This window comes from Triticum aestivum, chromosome 3B (assembly GCF_018294505.1).
Source record: "Triticum aestivum cultivar Chinese Spring chromosome 3B, IWGSC CS RefSeq v2.1, whole genome shotgun sequence".
NCBI classification, from domain to species: domain Eukaryota; kingdom Viridiplantae; phylum Streptophyta; class Magnoliopsida; order Poales; family Poaceae; genus Triticum; species Triticum aestivum.
Window position 1 is genome coordinate 213,153,600 of NC_057801.1, and position 17,500 is coordinate 213,171,099.

The following is a 17,500-nucleotide window of genomic DNA, read 5'->3' on the forward strand; positions in this document are numbered from 1 at the left end:
ATTGTTCATAGCTGGATTGAGCTCAGTTGAGAGTGTCATGCTCTGTCAATATCTATTGCAGGAGTTATCATTCTCTGTTACTAGAGTTGTCAATCTCAGATGCAGGAGTTGTCAGTTGCAGCCATTCTCGCTGTGTCAAGCTTGTGACTTGCGTTGTATCAGGTTGGTAACAACTTGTATCTCGATAGGACTAAATGTAACCAGGAGTTGTCTTAGGTTAGTCTAATGTACCAAAACGTTAGTCAAACCACCTAGGTTGTGTTTGTTCTGGAGAGTTCAGCTAGTCCGAGTGATCTGGGTTATCCTACGTTTTATCCCTGTTTCGATCTTTTTTTCGACTATAGGGGTTTTGTAGCAGCCCAGCAGCATCCGTGTGACAGAGAGTCATATTAAGGATATAATAATGCTTTCCCCCCCTTGCAGAAAAAGTAGGAAAATGGACTGAAATTGTTGGATAAGTGGATTTGCAGTATCTCAACAATCAGAACAGCGAATATTCCATCATCCAAACTAAGCTTCCTCAGATCCTAACCCATTGGTCATTATCGAGCCTCGTGACTCTGGCTGTGTTGATATCTTCGTATTACCTGTTATCATTCTATCTATCTGGTTATTGCTTTATGTGTTGGTTGGTATTTCACTCAAAAAAGTTTAAGTAGAAGTGATTTATTCCTCATTAGCTCCATTTTGATTCTCATTTGCATCTTGTGATGAATGAAGTGAACTTGAGCTCTCTAGTGCTTCTATTTTCTCTTTGAAAGCATTTACTAGTATTCGATGAGATTCTGAAAGACCAGAAAGACAAGTGATATGAACTGGTTTTGTATATACCCACTTTCCTTCGTTTTTCTTCAACTCTTTCTCTTTTGGTAGAGGAAGGCATTCCCAGTATAAATGATGATTCTTGCTTTCGTATTGTTAATGTTTTCAATTGTACATGGAAGGGGTTTGTGACCACTACCATTTTAGTAAGGGATTTATCCTCATATTGTTGGAGAAACCATTCTTTGCTAACATGGCTCAGCCTAGCAATGGCTGGGAATTTCTTGTCCCAGAATGCAAAAAAAAAATGTCCGCCACTTTGTTGCTTTCAGCACATTTTCTAATGAAGTCAAGCCCCTTCTGGATGTCCGCTGCTACACTATGTTGTGTCTTACCATAGACAAGAGGCATATACACCTTCTTCACCAACTTTCAGTTAAGGTGATGGCTAACGGCTTCCTTGACACTAGCTTCCAGAGATTATGATGGAATCTCCTCTTTGAAGTCCTCTAATAGTGAGGAATATAGGTCATATACTTGATCCTCACCATCAACTCGTCAAAAGTTAGTACGCACTGCTAGATCCTGGAAATAGCTCATTATCTGGTAAGCAGACGAGGATGCATCACATATATATGTGACATCCGCAACCTCAGATTTGGGTTTAGCATTTACCTGTTTCCTTCCATCCAACTTGGGAAGGGATCCCTCCATGTGCTCTCTATGACACTTGGCCTGATTGTTACCACCGGTATCTCTCCTCGCATGCAGTTGATGACCATCTCGCCCATGGCCTTTGTGAACACATAAGTGTCTTGCCAACCATAGAGTTTGGCCCTATGAATAAATAAATTGCACAAATCAAATACTTCATGTGTGTATTCGTATCTACAGACATGAGAAAGTAACAGGGAAATACTAGAATACCTCGACTACCTAACTCTTTCATTTCTTGAGTAACAGAAGTAGAGGCAGAAGAATGCCTTCTGGAGTAAAAAGCCAACTTGATCTCAGCCTCGATATCCAACACGGTATTCTGATGTGCCGAAAAATATGAGGAACCTATCCCCTTTGTTATGGTATACCCTAAGCAAAATGGCTTCTCTAGTATCAAACCTTGCCTCTGCCCATTCACATATGTTGTTTGGCCAAAAACATGACATGCAAACATACTGCTAAAGCTTGTTTGTAAGCTTTTGAGATTAATAGAAACAGGTTACCATTTGATTTCGACCACAAGAAACTCTTATTTGGCATTCTGACCTGTTGATACTTGCAAGAAGAGATCCAGTCTTCGAAACCGCTTCGCGAAACTCATTATCCGGAATGGCCCCACGGTGTTGATGTCTAGTGCTACATCATACCTGCAAGTTGCAATACTTTTCTTGCTATGGAATGTGAACTTACACATTTAGTAATGGAAGCAATCATTGGTGCAAGACTAGTATAGCTTCACGAACCTGTCATCAAAAGTGGTATTTGCTGCAGAGTTTACGATAACATCCACTTCTTCCGCGATCTCTTTGGCTAACTCAGGAGCAATGCCAATGTAGGCTTCCCTGAAATTACCAACGACTGGAACCTGCTTGCGTAATACAAAGCTGTGGTAGTTTTTCCCATGGATTTCCTGTAAACATCTGAACAACTCAGTATCTTCTACCTGTATTGCAGACGGAAAATATGGTCATTTGCATGAAGAACAGAAAGTAGTCCGAAGTAATCATCATACCTCGTTCTTCAATCTTTTCATGGCTGCTTCATTGTCCTTGATCAACACGTATATTTTACCAACATAAGGATTTTTCCTTAAAATGGGATCGATAAGAACTGATGATCAGAATCATACAAAGTAGAATGGAAGAACAAAGGAAGGAAGTCAGGTAGCTTAGAGCAAGACAAAGGCAGAATGGAAGAACTGCCTAAAAGTGGGGGGCCAGACAGAAAATGTCTCACTCAAACTGGCATTTCAAAATGCTACCCGCCCTTCCCCTATTTCTGCATTTCATTCTTCTATTCCTTCTGCTTGCTTTTCTAGTTAAGCTGCTCATAAACTAGATCCATAAAACTCACTCAGCTACTGTCTTCTTTCTATAATTGGTCTCTAAGTCCAAGTAATCGATAAAGTCTAATCCTCTTCCCAGCTCTACCACCTCCTTTCTACCGAGTATGCTCTACTTGAAAGAACATATTTATCAATAAATAAGTGCATTACTATATTCATAGCTACAAACTAAGCCTAATTTCCAATATGTCATATGTATCACTTTGATGTTGTGGGATCACTGGCTTCTTGCTCAACGGATTTCGCTTCTGCACTTGACTTGAGAAGGGCGAAGCCTTCATGACCGGTACCGGTATCTGTTCAAGAAGTCAGTACTTATGCGGCACTGAACAAAGGGTGAGATCGATGAAATGCAATACATGTTTGAATATTTCCTATCTTCTTCCAGCCATCAAACTTGTTCAATTCGTTTTCTTGAGATCTGTGGAATAGTGATATCATACTTGAATCCACATTCCCAGTATTTGAGGAAGAAGTAGAATCTTAGTCCTTTCGAATTTCTAAGTTGGGAATTTGATATCGACTAAATCAAGAAACTCGATTTCACTATGATATGACCACTGAACCCTTTGATGCAACATTTCTTGTTTCCAGAAGATCTCGGGTGGTTTCTGAAGCTTCCATGATCTTGTAAAAGAAAGAAACACTTTCTATAAGTCATGAAGACATGGACCAAAAGACTAAGAAACTGCACAATCTATTGATTGACTGAAAAACTCAAGCTGAGTAACTTGCTTGAATGATCGCTCCGGCTCTGGGCCGTCTGATCTTCGGTATGCAGAATAGGGGATCGCTTGCCAACCGTTAGTTAGGACCAGTGAAAACCCACGCTTGGTGAAGGAGAAGTTCAGTTTGGAGATCTAACAATTCCTTATGTCGTGTATCCTCGATTGATGCAGCCTCAGATGCTTCAATTGTAGATTTGAGTATTGAGCGAAAGGTTACACCACCTATAGGTTCTGTATTACAGGCCAATCCTACTCCACTAGTACCAATAGGCGGCATAGGGGAAAAAGCACAACACCTAGGAATAGGAATCAACAACACAAAAACTTTCTGAGAAATTACCCAGCAAGAAAACGTATGCGCGTGGGCGCAACAAATTTCGCTCCCGTGCGCTCATCCCTTGCTTGTTCTTTCGGACTAGCACTCTTTCCCTCTCTTTGAAGTAGATTTCTCAGCTCCACGAGTCAAACGAAATAAGGCGAAAGGCCCACTACTTCTTCATTCATGGCTTATTGATTTGATTGATCCCCCTTTCGTATTCATTCGACCTGAGGTGAGGTTGGAACAAGAGTTTTCATAAAAAGAATGGTTCTTTTATGCAATTATGAACGGGCAGGCCTCTTGTGGATTCCTCCAACTGTATGAATGAAGGGGGGAGTATGAGGAAGGCCGATTTTCTTTCTATATGAAGATGAAAAAAGGATCCGGGTCAAACATTTCTTACTTTTGTTGAGTATGACTGAATGAGGAAGAGCTCCTTATGTGGTATCACTTTACCACCATCTGAAATGCGCAAAACTCTGATTGGTGGAAGCCAGTCCATGAAGATTCTCCCTTCTCTTACGTGAAATTCCCCTCTTTCGGTAAGCATCCAGTATCTCAGCAAATGAACATTTCTCTAAGCTTATCCTGTAGCTTATACGTCGTTTGAAAGCTGCTCCAAGGATCCAACGAATAGCTAAGGTTTGTTGACGATCCCTGGCTACAATCCCAGGAACATCATAAATAGTACCTGCGACTCCTACTTTGACCACTTCGCATATTGGCTTTATATTATCTACGACGTCAACCATAAGTTTTATTACATCGCGTTCAGTTCGACCTAGGCGGTGAAAAGTTTTATAAACAATAGCACGAACTCTCGTTCTTTTACCATCGATCATGCGAAAGTTTACCAATTTCTTGATCAATTCTTTTTGCTCACCATCAAAGTCCCCCATATAGCTGAGAATTTCCGAGCAATTGGAAGCCGCTTTCGATGACGAGGCCGATAAATTGATATTACGCGATTGTTACTGTCCATCTTTTTCAGCTCAGCTCCCGAAAAGAGAAAGGAAAGGAGACTGAGATAGGGGTTGTCCTTGGTTTTTCCAAGGAAAGCCTGATTTAGCATGTAACGTGAACATGAGCGGACACCCACACAATCTCGATTTGAAGAAAAAGTACCATACCATTGTCGTTTTTAGGGTGAAAAAGAATGGGTCATCTTTGTCAATTGATAACTAAGTGAGAGAAGACAATCACGTTCTTAAAGCCGTCGGTTCGCCGGATTCACAACCTTCCCCTATTGGTCGGCTGCCCGTGAAACACATAGGCTCCTATCGCATTTATCGATCGAGAATGGTCTCATCACAGAAACACTTTCTATATGTTATTTCGAGATTCGAAGAAGCAAGTTTATAGGGCATATAGTTGTTTTTTTATAGGGCGAGCCAAGATCTTATCTTATTTGCAGGTCGTATAAATGAAATGATTGGAAAAATCATATAGAATTTGGAGGTGCGTAGTGTCTTATGGGGCTGGCTCACAATACAACAATTATCGCTACTGATTCCAGATAGAATGTTGATACCAGTGGAAAGGCACTTCTTTCTATGTATAGGGCAGTGAACTAAAAAAAAGTGTCCTTTCTCGATACATAACATTGTATAAGTCAAACCAAGTCGCTTCTTCATCTCCGGGAATCCGGTAAGGTACTTTTGGAACACCAATGGGCATATTAGATTAATATTATTATATTTCAGTAAGAAAACTACACTTTAATATATAAACATAAGAATGGAAGAGAAAGAAAGAACCTGAGAAGAGCTTAGTTGGACCTCTTTACCGGGATCATAGGGGCTATGCTCCCCTCTCTCTGTCTCAGTCCCAGCCAACGGCATAGCAACACCTACTCTTCCTTCTGATGCAGCCTTCCTGGATCCATAATTTGGCTTCCTCGTTTATTGATTGCTCGCAATCGCCACAACACCATTGAGTGAGCGTCATAGAATCCTCAAGGCGTGAAGTAGAAGTTCTTCGAACCTTGATTGTGTGTGTTCGTGCCCACTCCAATAGAGCATTTGGCCCTATGAGCTTTGACTACGAAAGCTACCTATGTCAATCAGTATAGCCACTAGAGGGATTGGAACAGGTATATTCCTTCTCAGACAGTACTTTAAGACAAACACGGTTCACAAGGTGGATTTTCTATCTATTAGTTGACTACGGAGCTTCCTCATCCCGACCTATCTATATGTGAAAAGCTCTCCGCCAGAATCTTCGTAGTAGTAAGTCGTGGGTTACAAGCTGTCCCTTCCTCAAACCACCCCGCAATAGATATAGGGTTTACCAACCTCAGGCATGGACATAGACACCAGATCATTTTGATCGAGGACCCATTTTAGGAATAAAAAGGATAGAGACCAGACGTAGTCCAATCGGAAGGTCGTGCTTTAGAGAAAGACTTGTGTTCTATAGGAACAACGGCCTATGTTCACCCGGCTGCCCTGCCTGTCGTAGAACCGCTGTGAAGCATCCATTCTATTCAATTAGAAATAGCATCTATAACTAGTAGTAGACGGTTGCTTCGAGGTCTCACAGGTCCTGCTTAAGCGAAAATGTAGTTGTGGAAGTAGTCTTGCCCACTTTGCCTTACGCTCATAGAGATCTATAAGTATCCCTCTTGTCTAAGTAGGTAAGTACGCTCGGCCCAGTACTAAACTTTAGCATTAAAGCCAGAGTCCTTCTTTTCATGAATGTTCAGGAAGAAGAGAATCCCTAAGTTAGAATTGAATGCCATCCCATTTCCTAAAGAAAGAGATTTCCAATATACGTGAATCACGAAAGAACCAATGCTATAACTTGCTTCATCCGGCATTCTAAGTAATCAATGAGATTTTCTTCCTCGAGAACAAAAAGCTACATGAGGAGAGCCTTGTTTACTGATATGTTACTAAAAGACCAGAGGTGATCGCCTCTGAATTGCAGGGTATGGAAAGTGGGTGTTAATCAACAAGATTATCTACATTTGCGGAAACCACTACTGGAATAAAGTTAGATCTTTATTTCATTTCAAGGAAAAGTTTCAGGGTTTAGCCACCACTCAGACAGTAGTGAAAAATAAAACTAACTCTAGGCGAAAGTGCACGGAGGATCTGTGATTCCTCCTACCTTATGAGCCCTTACGAAATGCCATTTTGAATGATGGACAAATCATGGGTGTCGGCGGTCTAGTCAGAGCATTTTGGAGCGCCTGAGCGGGCAAAGTAGGTTGACCCGTCCCGAGGGGGAGGGAACAAACGGGCAATTGAACACCATAGGGCACAAACGAATCGCCAGTAACGACCTGTATATATCAGGCAAGAGGTGCTACTCCGACCCGGAATCCTGCGTGATGGTTGGTCACCTTACCAATAATCTTCTTAATGTTGGAGAAAATGAGGATCATTGACTTAAATTGGAATTGATACCTAGAAAACTTGGTTCTAGCTTGCCACCCCAGAAAGCAACGTATACACAAGTATAGACTATAGGTAACACTGTAGGGTACAACCTTGGGTAGTCTTAGGGTTTTCCAAGATATGATATGATCGGGTTATTTATTAGAATTGGAAATAGCTAGACGAATAAGTAGGCTTTAAAAGGATGAATAAAGTAGGCCTTCTAACTCAAAGTACTCCAGCTTAAGGAAAGACATGCAACATTGGTGATCAACGTATGGAATTTCCGCTATTCCGTTCCGGGAAAACACTTGTTTTTTCACGTTTTTCCTTCGCTGTTCTTTTCTGGATTTTTTGTTGATGATTCTTCCCCTTAAAAAAAGCTTTTCCCTAAAAAATATGTGGCCCTTTTCTTTCCTGAAAAGGCATTCATTGTTCGTTCTGTGCCAGGAACCAGATTTGAACTGGTGACACGAGGATTTTCAATCCTCTGCTCTACCAACTGAGCTATCCTGACTATTTATTGTGCATCATCCTAGTAGAGTACTTGTATCTATGTCAATTAAAGGGACTCAAAAAGAAAAAAGTATTCTCAAATTGGACTTAGTAAATATCAGTATAATGATATGGATTGTGAATGACTTACTTAATAATAGGGATTACTTGCCTATACTATAATATGTTCATTTGTATGAATGGGATAAGATCCAAAGAAGTCAGTTCGGATCCGTTTGTGAAAGAGTAGAATAAGAAAGATAGTGAATCTTGTTTGAACCATTAATGAAAAATAGAGGTTGGTACAATAGTTAGGAAGTAAAATGGGCTTTTTATTGGGGATAGAGGGACTTGACCCTCACGATTTAGAAAGTCGACAGATTTTCCTCTTACTAGAAATTTCATTGTGGTCGGTAACGTTGGTGAATTAACAGAAATGGAAAGAGAGGGATTCGAACCCTCGGTAAACAAAAGCCTACATAGCAGTTCCAATGCTACGCCTTGAACCACTCGGCCATCTCTCCTACATAATCTTATTATTGACCAGAAACTGAGTGAATAGCGAGTTTTCGTATCACTAAAGTACAGGTACAACCGATCACAGGTTCCATAGGGAGTTTGACTTCCTTTCCAATTTCATATTTCTCAACAACAACTTCTCTCATCCCCACGGATCTATTCAAAATTCTGGAATCGTCCCATGTTTCTATTTCGATTGTATGGCGTGGCGTATACACGTTATGCAAATAGAACGTATGGTTACTTTACTCTATTTTCTCATGGCTTGTTAAACCTTTCTTTTTTCTTTTTGGATCATAACCAAATAAAAACTTCTCGAGTTATCAGAATCCATAGTCAAATTCAGTCCTTGGTTATTCAAGTTAGATGAAATAGTAATAGTTTGGCTCACATTGGTATACTACGAAATCCAATCTGATTCAAATATTGAATATCTCTCCTTGTCGGGACAATTTAAGCAGAATAAAATATCTATTATCGATTTTTTAGAATCGAATTAGTCTGTTTTTTTGCTATTTCGTACTGTATAATTCCTTTGTTTATGGGATCATTTTCCCCGAGGGTTTCCAATCAATGGGGGCGTAGTATAGGTAGTTAGAGAGTGTAGGCTCCCCTAGCTTGAATTCTTTTTACCCATTCTTTGAGAGTGATAGGTTTGATTTTTCCGTACCGTAATAGAAGAGCTCAGAAGAAAGACCTAATTATATAAAAACACGACCATTCAAGCTAAAGATCAGAGGATCCGTAATAGGACTCTCATAGACTTGCCGGGAAATAGAAAATTTGGAATCGGCTTTTCTTTTGCGCTAAAAAAAACTGGAGGCCTTTTCCCTTATTATATGGCATATCCATACTTTAATAACCTAGTGCCTGATCGATTGAAAGCAATATTTACTGTCAGATAGAGAGATGTTGATAGGAAAAAGGATGGTATTTACTTATTCTCAAGAATATATAGAAAGGGAAAAGCTTAATAGCCACTATTGATCCCCTGAACAGAGCACATGATTCGGGATCAGGTGCGATGTGAAGAGGTAGCCTAGCCTTTTATGAGAGTCAATTGGGAAGTGGAAAGGCAAAACCATTAGTTTAAGTTCCCGGCTTTAGTCCTCTGTGAAGTTCAGTCAACCATTTGAGTCAATTTTGAGTAAATAGTAAGACTTCGGATCGCACCATTCATAATGGTGCATCTCACTACTTGGCATCTTTTTCCAACTGCTGGCTCAGAAATTCGCCTTGGTTTCACCGGAATTCGTTTATTTCGTTCATTAATTCGTTCTGATAGCTACGCAGAGGTCTTTCCTTACGACTCCCGTGCTTAATACGAAAAGCGGTTCTTGTGTGAAAAGTGCCAACTGACTATCTCCTTATTTTCTGATTGTTCTTCCGATATGAATATTCCCTTGATCAGCTAACCTGGCCCAAGCATAACAATAGTGCATTTCCCCTTGATGGTACGATTTACATATCTTCTACCTCTGCTACTTCTGTTCAGGAAGGTTAGTTTAGGCACCCCATCCCTGAGGGCTGCATCAGCTTATCTTTCTAGAAATCCCAGCTATAAGCTAGATCGGTATAAATAGGGCATTAAGCAGCAATAACAGAGATATCATCCATGAGTTTTTTAATCCATCATTTAGCATCGCCTGACTCGGACAAGGTGTTTCCTTCCTTCGCAATACCCGGCCAGGGCAATGTAGCTATCCCAATAAGATATGAAAGCTGGGCCACACCTGAGCAAGGAACTTATACATAGAAGTAACAGTAAATGTGCAAGATTTGGACCACTGCCATTTCCTTAAACCATCAATCAACAAATTGAAATAGAGATATCGGTATCTTCCAATCTGCCACAAGGATCTAGTCGCCAGTATCTTTGCCTTCTTCCCAACTTATCCCAGCATTCCTTGTAAGCGTTGCTATCACTACGAAAAAGCAAGCCTACTTACTACGTGTTTTCCTCTATTGGCAAATACGCATATACTGACCTACTCACGTGCATATCTTGCATAAAGCCTTCCCCTAAAAAAACAAACTCGCCCGTATCTTCCTAGTCCTTGTTGCCAGCCCTACTCGACTTTACTCGACTATTTAGAAAAAGCTACTACTTGAATGCATACTTTTACTATTATTTAAAGAAAAAACAAAAACTATTTCTGAGTTTATGCCCCACCAACAGAGCAAAAGAACGCTCAAATGAGGAACTAGAATATGAAAGTGCAAAATATCCTACCGAACAAAGAAAGCACTATATCTCATTTTTAAAATCTGGTAAAAATTCTTCAACCTAACTCAACACAACTATATTTCGACTGTATATGTATGTTTGTAACGTGCCACAAAACCATCTTAAGATTAGACAGTTATCAATCAGCAAACGCATTGACCACATGCAAAAAAGAAAGACGGATCTCCTTCCTTTTATTCGGTGCTTTCCTTTTATAAGTCACTGTTATTCTTCCTTGACCCTTCTTACCTTTGCTAGATTTTGCATTCCCCTCATTACTATTTGGCTCAGTATTATCTTCACCTTTGGAATTGCTTCCACCAGAAGTAGACGACAAGTACCGTAGATGTCAGAATTTTGTATATAGCAAATTCAGGTAGTAAGTAATGGAACTGTAACATGCAAAGGGATTGTACCATGGAAATTGAGAAGAAATCTCCATCAAGTTTTTCCATTTTATGCCATATGAATAAGAGATTCCTTTTAGTTAGAAAGCTCGCGTAGAAGTTTGCTATCAAAGACCTTGGTATTCTTTTCATCCGCGGTTTCCCACTTCTCTGTCTCTGGGTGAATGCCTCTACCAGAGGTTATGAGCCAGCTTGGGAAAGCCTTAAGTTATATCTTAATCTGTCTTGCAAGGTAGATTGGATCATGTCCGCGATAGAAGTTGCGGAGGAATGAAACGACGATTTCGGTATAGGAAGAGAAAGGGATTGTGCTTTCGACCGTGGCGAGATAGGATAGACTTGGGATTCTTTCTTGGCCCTTGATTGCCAACACTCTGGGGCTGAATTAATTAATGAAACTAATAGGAAGGATTGGGATGATGAACTGGTGAGATTCTTTCTTTCGCTGACTGACCAAGGTAATTAATTCCTTCCATTGGCCAGGCGGGTAAGCAAGGAGACGATGTTCTCATTAAAAAAATGAAATATGCCATGCCGAATTCAAAAACAACTCCTTAAACTCCGTCGTTTACCGACATCCTCTCGGCTATCATATGTCCTCCGCTTATCTCTCTTAGGCATAGGCATCTCAACACATTCCTCCTTCCGAGTTGCTTGTCCGAACTTGGCTCTTTAGTAAAACGAAGGAGCTGCTAAGCTATTATTAGGTATCAATTTAGGAGCCTTTTGTCATTTCCAACTACATTATTGTGAGCATTCGGAACCCGTTCCTACGCGGTCATCAAATTGGCTGGCTTTGGACCCTCGATCGCAGCAATGAACTCAGCGTCCCACTTAACTTACTTTTGGTACTTTTGAATCTTGTCCCATCCCATAGCTTCACAAGTGAATCTACCTATGGATCCATAAAGTTGATCATTACTTTTCAAATTCTTATTTCATGTGTCCGCCATAGCGCTTATCTATCTCCTGGTCTGATTCATCTTTGGAATGTAACCGGACATATTACAAGGCGAAAAAACAGTGATTTCATCGATTCCGGATTGCCCAGTGTCTCCCTTTGCCTCTTTCCTTTCACTTTCCTCGCATAACGAAAGCATGATTTACCCGAGCCGAGTATCTTGTTAGAGTAGTAGATTCCACGCTCGAGATGATGTGTGTGACCGGGCAGGAGATTCTTTTACTCCAAAGCCGTTGCGCAGGTTTGTGTGTGACAACTATGTCGATCAGTTTTTAAAGACGCCCAGAAACTATGTCTACAGATTCCGGCAGAGAGTACAAGTGGTGCCATCGGAGGAAGCTGACAACCTCAGAACAAGAATGGAAAAAGGATTGATTACTCGACGAAGTAGTACCAACAGGATATATTAATCACTAGGTTACGGTAATATGTGCTTGTCTCCGAAAAGAAGAATAAAATGATAGATTAGCAAAGCAGTCACTCCCAACGGCAGATGAAAACGATACCGACACATCTACTAAATCATCTTTACAACCTTGAAGATACGGGATTATATAATCAACTCATTTAGTTGATAGATCATTATTGGATTCTTTTTATTGTGACCAAGATCCATGAAATAGCTCTCTTTATACTACGTTATAACTAGCGGATACTTCCCATTCTTATGTCTTCTTTCCTTATTACGACTCCTGTGCTTAGATAAAATACAACATTTGAGTTTGGACATAGCCAATTGCTACTTACGGTGCTAGGCCTTTTCAAGCAATGGAAGGCAGACTTGAATGCCAATCAGACATGGCCAGAAGCTTAGATAATATCACTAGTTTCTCTTGTTTATCACTTAATAAATAGTCTTATTTGTCCCAGGGAGCGAGGAGAGAAGATGACAGGTTGAGTAGAGAAAGGTGGGTCATTGTCCCAACGTAGTAGTATTTTTGTTTTCAGCTGATCTATATAAAAAAAATAGAATAAATAAAGGCAAAGGATTTGGTTCAGTCGTCAAGTAAAGATTTCCTTTACCCAGAGTTGGGAACTCTGAATAGTTGTTTGAATACCGACTGCTTTCCTTGCGCTTCAATTCCTCTTATCCAATCCAACTTCCCCTGGGAGCCAAGCAGAAAAAAAAGTCCTCTAGTTATGGATGCAGTACTCACCTCACTAAACTTAGGAAGAACTAATTCAAGTAGAATTACAAATAGCGAGAAGTGGATGAAAAAGGGATCGAGCCTAGCTCGAAAATAGCTGCTCCTTCCCTCTTTCTTGCTTGCTTTACTCGGTATTCAGTGAAAGATTAGGCTTGGTAATTACAGTTACCAATGGTAAGGATTGGCACGTGAACTTTCCTTTTTATCGAGCTCGAAAAAGCAATGGGTGGGTTGGCTGTGAAAGGAGAGTAGAGTTTTTGAGTTTTGTAAGAAAAGTACTGGGTGAGGCTCCTCACATCCATAACATATTATCTGTACTCTTTTTCAAGCATGCCTCTTTTTAATGACTCTCTTTTTCAACTTCATTGTGGCATTTCATTCTGTTATCGACTAATGGTTGACACTGGAGAAGAGAAGCATTGAAGGCTCCTTCCATAGATTCCAAAGCCCTGTTTGCTATTATCAGAATATTCTGACTCCCTTGTTGTCTTATTGATCTGACCAACCGCAATAACAACATTGCCATTCGGGGTTACGCGAGTCGGAGTATTAAATAAATGGAATATTCCAGCAGGAGCAACCGAACCATCTTCTCGTTGTCCTTCCATTCTTCTGACCCATAAAATAGCTCTTGGTCATAAGAATCCAGCCGGAGTTCGAAATCGAAGATAAGAATTGAATCGATTTCAGGCACTTCCCTCAAGCCGAAACCGGAACAGGAAACTTGTAACTTCTAGCCGAGAAGGATAAGAGAGGTTTGTCTTGCTTTGTCTTATAGTGATTGTGTGCCAGGGGTCAGCGAAGAGACGGGACGCTATTGTCCCGGACTACTTGGACTAGTCTACTAGGACTCGAGGGAAGAGACTTGTTTGTGATAGGACGAGAGATCAAGTACAGTGTTCGGTTCAAACTAGGCAACCTCTTCGTTATAAGACCGAGAATAGTATATGCCCTGTCTCACCACTAGCTAGGGCCACCAGCATTAGGAAACTAAGGAAGAGTCGTATGGCTAAGGAATTCAGGGCTGATAGAGCTCTTGGGAAGAAGTCAGTATCCAGCTTTCTTTCATTGATATCACAATAACAAGCGAGGAAAGGACAGTCTTTCAAGAGAAGATAGGTCTGTTTTTCATTAAGGAATTGCGGCGAGTATTGCTTGTTTCCCAGATCCGGTATCAGGACCTGTCGATAGATGGGATGGACCCACCCGTTTGACTCTTATGAATTGATAGTTAGATACTATTGCTAAAGGAAAGTAAAGATAGTGGTTTGTGTTGCAAAAGGCTAGTTCAAGGTCAGGCTCCGTCAAACAGAGTCGTCAAGAACGAAAAGCTGAAAGAATGATGTGTCAAACAGTGATTGCGCACAGAGGTTAGTTAAGTATAGGAACTATTGTCCCTAACGAGAAGTATGCTGCTGTCCCAATAAAAGGATAGTTGGACGGTATCGATTGAGGGAATAGGGATAGGTGGTTAAACGCGATGCTGCGCCTAACTATATAGAACGGTGATCCATGAAGAGAAGTCGGCCAGCTATTAAGTCAGAGAAGTCATCAACCTATTACTAGTGTCAGCTCTGTTAAGAGAAGTCATCAACCTATTACTAGTGTCAGTTCTCTTCTTCCTCTCTACCAATTGAAAGTAAGTATTGATTTCGCCTAATAGGGACAAAGCAAAGTAGGGTGGTCAAGTACAGTATGCCTGGAGTTCGTAGTGCCCACTAGATATCATTGGCAAGTTATAGAAGTCTTTCTCTCTTCTGAGATATCATTGGTCAGTGCAGCGAGGGGCAACCATCATTTCTATTGCTCTGTAAAGAAAAGATAGGACAAGGGTCTTGCTCCATCCAATGGAGATAAAGCACGGGGATCCGTTAAGGGCGTATTGAATTGATAAGAAGCACTTGAATTCTAGTGGGCCCGGCTACCCAACACTAGCCCTGGATCATTTATGTATTATCAATTGATAGTAGGGGCAGGCAGGGGAAACTCTTTATATCAGTTAAGTAAACTATGGATTGTATTGTGGGCAGGGATCCTACTTCTATAGCAAAGTAAAGAAGTGTGGAATGCGCTATCTCGAAGTAAAGAAGTGTGGCTTGATAGATAAGTTGCACAAACCTTTGAGCTCGATACGATATAGTCGATCGATTAGTTCATAGACGGGAAGCTCCATTCTCCCATTGTTCGGGACTCTCATTGTTCTATTCAGAAAGTAGTCGGCATCTTCCTTTATTCAATTAGCAAGGCACTGCTGGTTGATTTCATCATTTCTAGGTATACCCTCTCCCTTTTCTACGAAGGTTTGCTGCTCCGCCTGCACCAGTGAATTATTCTATTCTTCTCCTTTGGTTCAGTCTGTGGGGAAATCAGAATTCACCATTGAATCCTGTGGATCAGCTCCCTTACATAATAATATTTCACTGTATCAGCTACGAGGGGAAAATCTGAAAGACAGAGGATAGAGAGTGAGAGAAAGAGTGTGAGACTTGCGCCGCTCTCCATTTCGAGGGGATTTCGACGATTCTGGGGTGATTGAACTATTTCTTTACCTGTTCAATTTCTAACAAATCAAGATATCCTCTTGTTCCGGTATAAATAGTAGCTATCTGCTCTTCCACTGGGAGAGGATTTGCCTGGGATTGTTTAAGCAATTCCCTTAATCATCGACCCCTTGCCAATTGATTCTGACTTGTTTTATCGAGAGCATAGGCGAATAATAGGCTTGTCACTCTGTGAATTGAGCTAGTTCCAATTTGGATTTGCCAGCTACTTGTTTCATGGCTTTAATTTGAGCCGCGGATCCTACTCTGGAAACTGAAATACCCACATTAATAGCGGGTCGAATTCCGGCATGGAATAGATCCGCAGATAAGAATATTTGTCCATCTGTAATGGAGATTACATTAGTAGGAATATAGGCGGAAACGTCTCCAGATTGAGTCTCAACTATTGGTAAAGCGGTCATACTTCCTTCGCCTAAAAGAGAATTTAATTTCGCGGCTCTTTCTAAAAGGCGTGAATGCAAATAAAAAACATCCCCTGGATAAGCCTCACGGCCGGGACTTAATAGAAGGGACATTTGGCGATAAGCTTGTGCCTGTTTGGAGAGATCATCATAAATTATTAAAGTATGCCGTTCGCGGTACATAAAATACTCAGCCAGGGTTGCTCCCGTATAAGGAGCAAGGTATTGTAATGTAGCAGGTGAATCTGCCATTTCAGCTACTACAATTGTGTATTCCATGGCCCCCTCCTCATGGAAAGTAGTTACTACTTGAGCTACGGAGGATGCTCTTTGACCGATAGCTACATAAACACATATTACACCTTGCCCTTTTTTCTTGAGAATTGTATCTGTGGCTACTGCTGTTTTGCCAGTCTGTCTGTCCCCAATAATGAACTCTCACTGACCGCGCCCTATAGGGATCATCGAATCGATAGCAATAAGCCCTGTTTGAAGAGGTTCGTATACGGAACGCCTGGAAATTCTACTTGGAGCAGGAGATTCAATTAAGCGAGATTCGGAAGCTACAATTTCGCCTCTCCCATCAATAGGTTTAGCCAGAGCATTTATAACACGACCCAAGTTATATACGCTCACGGGTATCTGAGCAATTCTTCCTGTTGCTTTTACAAAACTTCCCTCTTGATGCTAAACCATAGCTCTAACTGAGTAAAATTCCACAATTTCTAAGAACGATATGCTTTTTTGCATTTTCCACTGTGAAAGCTTCTCTCAATCCCTCCCTAGTCCTTTCTTTCCTGGGCACAGGCTTACTTGGTTGACCGCCCACATTCATTCATTGTTCGTTCTGTTGTGGAATCGAACCACAGAGCTAGAGCAATTGGGATTTAGAGTCCCATGCGTGAAACTAAAGAGGATTTTCAGTCCTCTGCTCTACCAGCCAAAACCTAGAAGGACACTTCACACCCGATTTGACACAGCTAGACTGGAAACACTGCTTGTCAAGAGCACAGACCCCAGTATAGATTACTTTTTTGAGTATGTTGGTAAGGTCCGGTCATCCGCTTCTGTGCTTGCACTTCTGCGTAACTAGGGGTGCAAGTCCAGTACAGCGTACTTTCATAATTGAATCAAAAGCGTCGATACATGAAAAATCTCTATATACGATATTTATGACACAGAATGTTGTTCTTTCAACATGATTCCTCAACAATTTTGCCATTGTAACTGACTCTCCGTTCTCTCCGTTCCACTTTGGTTTTCGACTAATAATTACCATGATGAATTTCTCTTACTGCTTGGTTCCGCATTGGATTTTGGAAACTTTTGTTTAGAAAGTGGTGTCACGACCGTGGGGATCAAATGGATGGTTCAGGAAAGTCTAGTGAAGCGGCACGGTCTAATCATATAGATGACCATAGTGGTATGGTTCCATAGAAAACTACTGGAGGCCATTACCGCCACCGAAATGGTTTCCATGCTCCGTTGGATGATTTGACGATATCGCAGTATCAAGCTAGAACGGTT

The 17,500-nt window shown here is 41.0% G+C and overlaps 1 protein-coding gene, 1 long non-coding RNA gene and 2 other non-coding genes across 4 annotated transcripts in view; all 4 read right to left on the reverse strand.

Moving 5' to 3' along the window:
• Nucleotides 1-4,208: 4,208 nt before the first annotated feature.
• LOC123069413 (ribosomal protein S7, mitochondrial-like) lies at nucleotides 4,209-4,858 on the reverse strand. The gene has a single exon (XM_044492261.1). It carries the CDS (start codon nucleotides 4,768-4,770, stop codon nucleotides 4,324-4,326), a length of 447 nt encoding a protein of 148 aa, XP_044348196.1. The 5' UTR covers nucleotides 4,771-4,858; the 3' UTR covers nucleotides 4,209-4,323.
• A 2,837-nt stretch (nucleotides 4,859-7,695) lies between these two features.
• TRNAF-GAA (transfer RNA phenylalanine (anticodon GAA)) lies at nucleotides 7,696-7,768 on the reverse strand. Its single transcript has one exon. It is a non-coding gene; the product is annotated as a tRNA-Phe (tRNA).
• A 415-nt stretch (nucleotides 7,769-8,183) lies between these two features.
• On the reverse strand, nucleotides 8,184-8,270 carry TRNAS-GGA (transfer RNA serine (anticodon GGA)). The gene has a single exon. It is a non-coding gene; the product is annotated as a tRNA-Ser (tRNA).
• Nucleotides 8,271-11,957: 3,687 nt separating this feature from the next.
• LOC123069415 (uncharacterized) overlaps nucleotides 11,958-17,500 on the reverse strand; it is a 15,601-nt gene continuing 10,058 nt past the window's right edge. The window contains exon 3 of the long non-coding RNA XR_006432516.1: nucleotides 11,958-11,970. This is a non-coding gene — a long non-coding RNA (uncharacterized lncRNA). The remainder of the gene's footprint in view (nucleotides 11,971-17,500) is intronic.

Excerpts from the sequence above, each read along its gene's own strand:
- LOC123069413 (XM_044492261.1), bottom strand. The coding sequence starts at position 4,770 with ATGGGGGACTTTGATGGTGAGCAAAAAGAATTGATCAAGAAATTGGTA.